A 10,415-nucleotide genomic window follows, 5' to 3' on the forward strand; every position below is an offset into this window, starting at 1 on the left:
ACACGTTTGGCAACTTGGCGTATGTTACTATTATTTTCATTTACATGGTTGTACATTTATGACAATATTTTATTACGTAGTTTTCTCCCTTTTTTTCTGCAGTGCTATCCCAGTTGGCATCGAGAATGACAATGGTATTGATAACAGTGACAGTTTGGTTCCCATTGTTTCACCGGTTGAAGGAACAGGCAACAGGATACAAAACACCGTCATGCAGGAAGCATTGTGTGGGAATAAAACTGGTGAATGGCATCTGCAACACTGGTGTAACATCTGCAAAAAGACGTTTACACAGTTGCAAGACCTGAAGGATCACTCACATGTGGACACAAGTGAAGTTCTGCATTCTTGCAACGTGTGCCACAAGACATGTACTACAAGCGCTACTGTAGAGAGGCACTTCCATCTGCACACTGGTGAGCGACTCTACACCTGTCACATTTGCAACCAGACATTTACACAAAGTAGTCATCTTAGGCAGCATTCAAATCTGCTTAGTAGTGATTGCACCTACAGCTGTGGAGTTTGCAGTGAGACATTCACAGAGAGGGGCATCCTGATGCAGCAATCAAAGGTACACGTTGGAGAACGTCCCTACAGCTGTGGTATATGCAACAAGACATTCACAGAAAGGGGTAATCTGAAGCAGCATTCAAAGGTACACAGTGGTGAACGCCCCTACAGCTGTGGCATATGCAACAAGACTTTCAAACTAAGTTCTCATCTGAAACGACACTCACAGCAGCACTCTGGTGAACGCCCCTACAGCTGTGGCGTATGTAACAAGACTTTCAAGCAAAGTTCTCATCTGAAACGACATTCACAGCAGCACAATGGTAAACGCCTCTACAGCTGCGGCATTTGCAATATGATGTTTACAGAAAGGGAAAATCTGATGAAACATTCAAAGCTACATATTGGTGAACGCCCCTACGGCTGTGGCATATGCAACAAGACATTTGCAGAAAGTGGTTATCTGAAGCAGCATTCAAAGGTACACACTGGTGAACGCCCCTATAGCTGTCTAATATGCAACAAGACATTCACAGAAAGGGGTAATCTAAAGAAGCATTCAAAATTGCACCTTGGTGAACGTCCATACCGTTGTGATGTTTGCAAAAAAACATTTACACAAAATGGTAGCTTGAAGATGCACTCGATGCTCCACACTGGCGAACGGCCATACTCATGTGGCCTGTGTGGCATGTCATTCAGGAGGCACGCTGACCAGAGAAAACACATGCAAATGCACACTGGTGAATGACCGTATTTGAACACATTCACATTCAGGAGGAACATCCAGAACTTTCGGCTGCATCCTAGGAGGGACTATACAGGTGCAGCATTTGTTACAAGGAATGTGAACTGAATGGAAGCCATGGGAAACATCTACTTATTTATGAAAAGGAATGCCTATGTAATGATGTTGTATGTGGGAAGATACTCATGACTGGCTGCAAACTGGAGAAGCACTCAAAATGGTTCAAATGGCTCTGAGCACTATGGGACTAAACATCTATGGTCATCAGTCCCCTAGAACTTAGAACTACTTAAACCTAACTAACCTAAGGACAGCACACAACACCCAGCCATCACGAGGCAGAGAAAATCCCTGACCCCGCCGGGAATCGAACCCGGGAACCCGGGCGTGGGAAGCGAGAATGCTACCGCACGAGCACGAGATGCGGGCGAGAAGCACTCACTTCCACACACATGAAAGTTTGAAAGTACACCAGCACATGCACAGTCCTATTGCTGTGGCTTTTGTCATATGGCATTTAAGAGCAGACTTGTCATTAAATCTTATGGTTAGGATGATTCTTACGATATTTTGTGTTGTAACAATTAAGCTGGATGGAGAGCTGGAACATCAGTGCAATCATAGTAATTATGCAACTCAGAAAAACAAATGTATCACAGGGATTGTTTAGACGCTGCAGTAAATTGACTCACAGCAACATCAAATAAAGAAGACTGGTTGTGAAATGAATTATGAGCGAACAGTTCAGTAGACAGACTGTGCCCCACAATTGGTATAATGATACTGGAAGGCACATGATGTTTTCATGTCTGTGCTTGTAATTTATTGGGAGACTCTTGATGCTGTTATGTCTGTACTTGTAATATATCACTAAGTATGTGTCAGTCTTTAAACCTTCAAGTAGTGTTATTAAGAGTTGAGGTGGCAGAAGTACGAAAATTATGGAGAAGCATGTCATATGTGAAGAGCATCTGATGCCTATGGTCCATACCAAACTGCAAGGGCTGTCTGGCAACCTCAGCCTGGCCACACGATGTGCAAACAAAAGTGTAGTTTTTGCGACCATAAACGAACTGTTTACGATGACACAAATCGACAAGTAGCAGCAGCAAGGCAATCGGCTACACCTGTACTGCTACTCGTCATTCCTGGACTGTCTGACACCCAATAACACAATCCTGCTGCAGTGCAACAGCCTCTCACAAACCTAGCACATTCGAAATGTATCTCTGTGATTTGCCATCTCCAGACAGAGAGGGTATTATCTGGATGCATTAGCATTTGCATCCAAAATCTGAGGGGTATCAAAAGGGTTCTCTATCCTGCCAGTGCCATGGAATTGGTGAATGGGTGTGTCTGTTCAGGAATATTTTTAAAGTTCTCAACAAAGTTGCGCACAAAGCCAAAGGGTGTTGCCAAACTGAAGGTCTTAGAGGGACCCTCTAAAGATTTATTCACTCGTGTGTCAATGTCACATGCCCTCTGCACACGCCACAGGGCGCACGAAAAAGGAGCAACGAAAAAGTGTAAGCATCCTTTTTTTGCTTCGGATAAAGTTCAAAATTTCCTTGAATGGTTTTAAATGGTCCCTAGTGGTTCCACCATGCACATCAGAGATCTATTCCTATGCCACCAGTGTTTGGTAAATTTACCGAAAAGGCTCTGTTTGTAACAATATTTGACTATTTCATTTTATATATTTTGCTGTAAAAAGTACAGTTGGTTTTATAAGTGGTTTAACAACTAAAAGTTCTGCATTCTCTTTCTCTGTTAGGTACTGGATGGATTAAAGAAAAGGTTTTGAATGCTATGCATGTTTTTTTTTTATTTATTTAACTAAGGCATTTAATTGTCTTGATCACAAAATATTGCTCCATATGGAATACGGGGAGCAGCTCACAATTGGTTCACCTCTTAGTTTAAGAACAAACAGCAAACGATCATTCTAAATAGTATTGAGAATGGCAATGATGTGGGTCTGAGTGGGGCACTGTTAAATAGGGGTGCCACAGGGATCAGTACTGGGGGCACTCCTGCTCCTTATTTATATAAATTATATGCCTCCTAGAATTACAGGTGATTCTAAAATACTTCTTTTTGCTGATGACACTAACTTGATGATAAAGGATGCTGTGTGCAGTGTTGCCACTATTTCGAATAGTGCAGTTTAAGACATAAGGCCATGGCTTGTAGAACATAAACCAACACTAAATCACAGTAAGACTCAGTTTTTACATTTTCTAATACGCAATTCAACATTACCTGGCGTCCTAATTACACATAATGGGCATATGATGAATGAGACTGAACAGTTCAATATTCTAGATTTTCAGATAGACAGTAATTTGTCATGGAAAGCCGATTTTCAGGATCTTGTTCAAAGACTTGATGCTGCCATTTTCACTATATGAAAAGTATCTGAAGGAATGGATAGTTTGACACAAAAAGTATTCCACTTTACTTATTTTCATTCACTTATGACATGGTATTATATTTTGGGGTAACTCTTCCTGTTCTCTAAGGATATTTTTTGCTCATAAATGGGCGATTCAGGCTATCAGTGGTGTAAGTTCACAAACCTCTTGTTGATTCCTGTTCATTAGTCTTGGTATTGTGACAGTGGCTTCTGAACATATATAGTCTTTAATGTCATTTGTCGTTAACAATATCAGCTTCTTCTCAAGAATTAGCAGCTTTCTCTCATTTGGTACTAGGCAGAAATTCAATCTGCATTTGGATCACACCTCATTGACTCTTGTGCAGTAAGTCGTGCAATATTCTGCTGCACTCATTTTCAATAAGCTGCCACAAGAATTAAAAAATTTCTGAAACTGGTCTTTGTTTTGCGTGAGTCAATACACTGCTGTCTGAACCACTGCAGAGCCCGAGGGTCACATCACAGGGTACCCAAGCTCTTGCACCATTACAGAGGACAGTAGAGAAAATGACATGGTTTCAAGAAAGTAACAGTTTAATTTTGTTGCACAGTTTACGTTTTAGGGTTGAGCAGAAATGTAAGTGTTAGGAAGCCCTTTCTGACTTCCTAGCATGAGCCATTTTGCAAAGATCTTTGAGAAAGTTTTGGAAACATGAATACACATAAAAATAAAGGAAGAATGAGTAACAACAATATGGGTTAAGAGCAGTAGAGCTAATTTTCACTGTAAAGCAGATGAAGGAACACAAGTATAAATACAGAATACGTCTGTTGAAAAAGTATTTGATAGTGTATATGAAAACAAAGTATGGAAGCCCTAGAGAACAGTGGAGTAGAAAAGCAGACCAAATTCTTAACTGCACAAGGCAAGTCTAGGAAGTCATAGCCTTGTTTGTCACAGAACCTTCAAAGTATCTGATTCAAGCCTTCCATTCAGTTTAAAATCAGGGGGCTATAAGCAGTTCTAGGGAAAACGCTGGAGATTTTGAGCCTCACTGAAATTCCATGAGCAAGGCTGCACTTGTTAGTATACTCTGTCAGTTGCTGCAATGATACATGTGTGACCTCAGAGCCTATGTCCGAGACTCCACTTGCTCAAATGTGCACCACATTCTGCAATTGGTTGCACCCTGTTCCCTCAATGGCTGCAGGAATAGCTTCATCAACATGTTGAATGAGACCCCTCATGCTGCACACTGTTTGTGCATCGTGATCCTTCACATCCCATACTGCTATTTCCACAAGGGTGCTTGTGATTGTGATTGATTTGAACTGTTGACAATGAACAGACTTCTTCCCTATCACACATGATTCCCTACGGCAAAGCTAGGTTCCCCACAGATGAAGTTTGTCACACTGGCTTAGTTTCAGTGGGAGACAGCAACTAAATTCGTTGATAGTGAGTATAGATGTAGGACATTGAATTTTCCCAGTCCTGCTTCCCATATAGAGGACCTTAGTGCTACCACTGATTCGACATTCCATCCAGTCAACAGGGAAGTGATGTATTCTGTAATTCATGGATAGGATACGGTATCCATGGCAGAGGATAAAGCTCGATAATTCGCCCAACACACACATTCACAGCAGCTTCTAATTGCTTGAAAGGCTGATGATTCCCCAGCACAAGACCAGCATTCACACAAGGGCTGCATTGTTTATTTTAATATTTATTCATTATTTTATATACAATATTTTGTATAAAGAAGATTATAGTTACAGACTGAGCATTAGTGAAAATCTGATTTTGAGTTAGTAAAGCCAACAAATATGATATTGTAAGAATACAGCTAAGCTACTCTGCAAGATCAAGTTTAAATATCCATCTTTGGGTGATATCTATTTACATAAGTTCACTATTAGGTTCTATGTTTGGTTTAAAATATGTTTTGACGATTTTGTGTTGACCAAAACAATTTATTGCTTTTCTCTAGCACTGTACTGTAATCAATGGATAAGTGCCGGTTGTGAATACAGTTTTGACAAAGTCAAAACCCCAACAAGAAAATGCAAATAACAAACCACATTCAAACCATCAGCTACACTGCTGAAGATGATCAGCGGAATGAACGACAGTATGTGGTATTGCGTAAAATAAGTGGCAATCTACTGACGAAATTGTAACATCACTGATGAATCTATGGGTGACGATAATAAAAAAAAGAAACTGAGTTTTGGTCAAGGCAGAATATTCCTTATACAGGGTGTTACAAAAAGGTACAGCCTAATTTTCAGGAAACATTCCTCACACACAAATAAAGAAAAGATGTTATGTGGACATGTGTCCGCAAACGCTTAATTTCCATGTTAGAGCTCATTTTAGTTTCGTCAGTATGTACTGTACTTCCTCGATTCACCGCCACTTGACCCAATTGAAGGAAGGTAATGTTGACTTCGGTGCTTGTGTTGACATGCGACTCATTGTTCTACAGTACTAGCGTCAAGCACATCAGTACTTAGCATCAACAGGTTAGTGTTCATCACGAACGTGGTTTTGCAATCAGTGCAATGTTTACAAATGTGGAGTTGGCAGATGCCCATTTGATGTATGGATTAGCACGGGGCAATAGCCGTGGCGCGGTACATTTGTATCGAGACAGATTTCCAGAATGAAGGTGTCCCGACAGGAAGACGTTAGAAGCAATTGATCGGCGTCTTAGGGAGCACGGAACATTCCAGCCTATGACTCGCGACTGGGGAAGACCTAGAACGACGGGACACCTTCAATGGACGAGGTAATTCTTCGTGCAGTTGACGATAATCCTAATGTCAGCGTCAGAGAAGTTGCTACTGTACAAGGTAACGTTGACCACGTCACTGTCTGGAGAGTGCTACGGGAGAACCAGTTGTTGCCGTACCATGTACAGCGTGTGCAGGCACTATCAGCAGCTGATTGGCCTCCACGGGTACACTTCTGCGAATGGTTCATCCAACAATGTGTCAATCCTCATTTCAGTGCAAATGTTCTCTTTACGGACGAGGCTTCATTCCAACGTGATCAAGTTGTAAATTTTCACAATCAACATGTGTGGGCTGATGAGAATCCGCATGCAATTGTGCAGTCACGTCTTCAACACAGATTTTCTGTGAACGTTTGGGCAAGCATTGTTGGTGATGTCTTGATTGGGCCCCATGTCCTTCCACCTACGCTCATACGGAATACTCTACCTGTGCTGCTAGAACATGTGCCTTTACAAGTACGACACAACATATGGTTCATGCATGATGGAGCTCCTGCACATTTCAGTCAAAGTGTTTGTACGCTTCTCAACAACAGATTCATTGACCGATGGATTGGTAGAGGCGGACCAATTCCATGGCCTCCACGCTCTCCTGACCTCAACCCTCTTTACTTTCATTTATGGGGGCATTTGAAAGCTCTCGTCTACCGAACCCCGGTACCAAATGTAGAGACTCTTCGTGCTCGTATTGTGGACGGCTGTGATACAACACGCCATTCTCCAGGGCTGCATCAGCGCATCAGGAGGGTGGATGCAGGTATCCTCGCTAACGGAGGACATTTTGAACATTTCCTGTAACAAAGTGTTTGAAGTCACGCTGGTACGTTCTGTTGCTGTGTGTTTCCATTCCATGATTAATGTGATTTGAAGAGAAGTAATAAAATGAGCTCTAACATGGAAAGTAAGCGTTTCCGGACACATGTCCACATAACATATTTTCTTTCTTTGTGTGTGAGGAATGTTTCCTGAAAGTTTGGCCGTACCTTTTTGTAACACCCTGTATATTTGAGGTTTACAGAACCTGGCTAATACAAAATAACTTATTCTTAGTTAGCTTCTAAAGGTACATTTTTGCAAATTAGTGTGGTATTGATGCGTTTTTCTGTGATTTTTATTTAATAGCAAATGTACGTTATTTTTTATACAATACAGTTCATGCGAAAAGCGAAATTTAGTGAAACTATTTCCTGGTTTAGTGGAAGATAGATGACTAGTGCAACTAATCATTTCCAGCGTGAATGTTCCCAGGATCAGTTATTGTTATTATTTTCGGCATGTAAGTTCTCTGTCACAAATTTTAACTGAAATTCCGCCTCACAACGCTCTGCTCTATGGATAGTATTTTTGTTTATTTTGTTTGGCTTCAGTGTGTTTACAAATAAGAGACAAATGAAGCTTCAACAGAAATGACAGTTGTGAATGAACTGTCTACAAACTTTGGTACTGGCTTGCGAATGATACTTCGATAATTCAAGTAAAGTACAGTATGTCAAATAAGAGTGCATTGCAAGTATTCACATACATGTAGAGAAACATTCCATAGAGGAAGCACTCGTGATGCACAATGCTACTCAAAATGTTTTACATCGCACATAACATTTCACTTCGGTAGTTTTGTGTGTTGGTATTGTTGCCATTACAACATTAAACACCCCAGCTCTTTACTGATTGTGGTAGGTTAATAAAGAAATAAGTAAAATTTTATTCTCGTTCAACTGTTACAGCAATAGCCAACGTCAAGTTACAAATGTATATAAATATACATCATATATATAAAAGAAAAAGATTAGTTCATGAAAGCTAAAACTACAACAAATTTCCAATAAAGTACAATTTTTAAGCTAAAGCAATTTGAACAATGCAGTTTGCATTCACAATGCTCTCTCCAAATAATTACTACTATGTTGCCAAGTTTTCACATTTGCACAATTCATCGGTCATGACACCATCACATCATGGTGTATTCACACTGTCTCTCATGTCACGGAACATCAAGTCAGTTCAAGTCACGTGATCTCAACTCGCATGCCTGTCTTCAACAGGGTTGCCAAGTTAGTGGAATTTCCACTAAATTTGGCGGATTTTACACACTCTCAGTGGGTGAAATTTTGCGTTTAGCGGTCAACGGATTTTTTAATGGATCTGTGTATTGATGTCTGCAACAATATTTTTCCATTTAATTCAGTCTTTCCATTATACAATTTGAAATTATATTTAGTGTGAAAAATCCTAAACTGGCAACAATATGGCTCCAGCTAAGTCTTAATAATCTGATTTCAATATAGTGTTTCCCCTGACACAACACAACAGAATAATCCTTTCCAGTCTTAGTTCTTTGCTTTTAGCATTGCAATTACAAGTTACTGTGGACTGAAGTCAGTACAGTGCATATTGTTGAACTGTTAATGTTTATGGTGAAGTCAATCACATTGTAATCGGTGATTTTCTTTACTTTTATATTAGTTGTCTCATCAAAATGTCGAAGCAAGAGGACAAAAATTACACCCAAAAGTTTAGAAAAGAGTGGATTAGCAACAAACAATTGAAAGACTGGCTTCTTGAGATCCCCGCCGATCATTCTAGTGCGCGACGTTGATTTTGGCAGTGCAATTTAAATTCGCATCTGTCGGATTTATTGAATCATTCAAAAAGCAAATATCATGTAAAACTTGCAGCACCCATTTCTTCACAGGGGCAGTTGAAACTAGATGCACATGTAGTTAGCCAGTCAATGCAGTTTCTGTTGCAGAAGCTGCATTATGTTTATTTGTGGCTAACTATTCCGCAATAAGATCTGTAGATCACCTCTGCAGCCTTTCAAAAACTTTTGCATAGAAGCAAGTGTAGTGATGTGTGTGTGTGTGTGTGTGTGTGTGTTTTGAACCGGGGCCCTAGAAACGACGGAGAGGCTTCGTCTCATTGTAGTCCTCAGTGGTTCACAACCCGCAACAGGCCACAGCAGTCCACCCCCCTCATTGCCACCCCACACCAAACCCAGGGTTATTGTGCGGTTCGTGCGGTTAGGCCCCCAGTGGATCCACCCCCTCCCCTCCTCCCCCCTCCCCCCCGAGGACATCGCATACCAGACAAATGTAATCGCAATGTTTGTGTGTTAGTGTAATTATGTTGTACGAGTACGTGGAGACAGTGTTTGCGCAGCAATCGCCGACATAGTGTAACGGAGGCAGAATAAGGGGAACTAGCTCGCATTCACCGAGGCAGATGGAAAACCGCCTTAAAAACCATTCACAGGCTGGCCGGCACACCGGAGCTCGACACTAATCTGCTGGGCAGATTCGTGCCGGGGACTGGCACGTCTTCCCACTTGGGAAGCCAGTGCGTTATACCGCGCAGCTAGCTGAGCAGGCTGTAGTGGTGTGAATAAAAACATTCTTTACCCACATTTCAAGGCCAGTCTGAAAAAGGTCACAGGAGACGGATATTTCAGTGTACTTTTGGATGAATATACAGACATTAGTGCCAGTAAATTGTTAGCGCATGTGTGATGTACTTTTTTGAGGCCCAAGGTCGCATTGTTTCCACTTTCTTGGGAATGGTAGAGTAGGAGGAAGGCAACGCAGGGGCAGTAACCAATGGTTTGAAATCTTTGCTTAGTGAGTATAGCTTGAAAATACATTTAATGCGCGGTTTGGGTACTGACAATGCAGCAGTTATGATAGGCGTCAATAACGGTGTGTATCAGAATTCGAAAAAAAGAGGTCCCTCATCTTGTCTTAATTCTTCATGTCTGCCATTCTGTGCAGCTGGCAGTATCTTCTGCCTCAGCTGAAACTTTGCCCCAGAATTTGCCATTTTTGTTGTCAGAAACGTATTCTTGGTTTTCCAAGTCTTCATCTCATCAAATTGCTTATAGAAAGTTATTCAGTGGAATAAATGACGGAGTTAATCCATTGAAATAGTTCAGAAGTGCAATACAAGTTGAATGTTTATTTTAGAGCCTGTTCCTCGTGCTTTG

At 41.1% G+C, this 10,415-nt stretch overlaps 1 protein-coding gene across 1 annotated transcript in view; it reads left to right on the forward strand.

The window, feature by feature from the left end:
- The window catches only part of LOC126210361 (zinc finger protein 501-like), a 131,487-nt gene extending 130,017 nt beyond the window's left edge, over positions 1-1,470 (forward strand). Inside the window, exon 6 of the mRNA XM_049939576.1 lies at positions 103-1,470. Coding sequence (XP_049795533.1) covers positions 103-1,264 — 1,162 coding nt within the window. The 3' untranslated portion in view covers positions 1,265-1,470. The remainder of the gene's footprint in view (positions 1-102) is intronic.
- The last annotated feature ends 8,945 nt before the right edge of the window (positions 1,471-10,415 follow it).

The sequence above is a fragment of the Schistocerca nitens genome, chromosome 10 (genome assembly GCF_023898315.1).
Source record: "Schistocerca nitens isolate TAMUIC-IGC-003100 chromosome 10, iqSchNite1.1, whole genome shotgun sequence".
In the NCBI taxonomy this organism is placed as follows: domain Eukaryota; kingdom Metazoa; phylum Arthropoda; class Insecta; order Orthoptera; family Acrididae; genus Schistocerca; species Schistocerca nitens.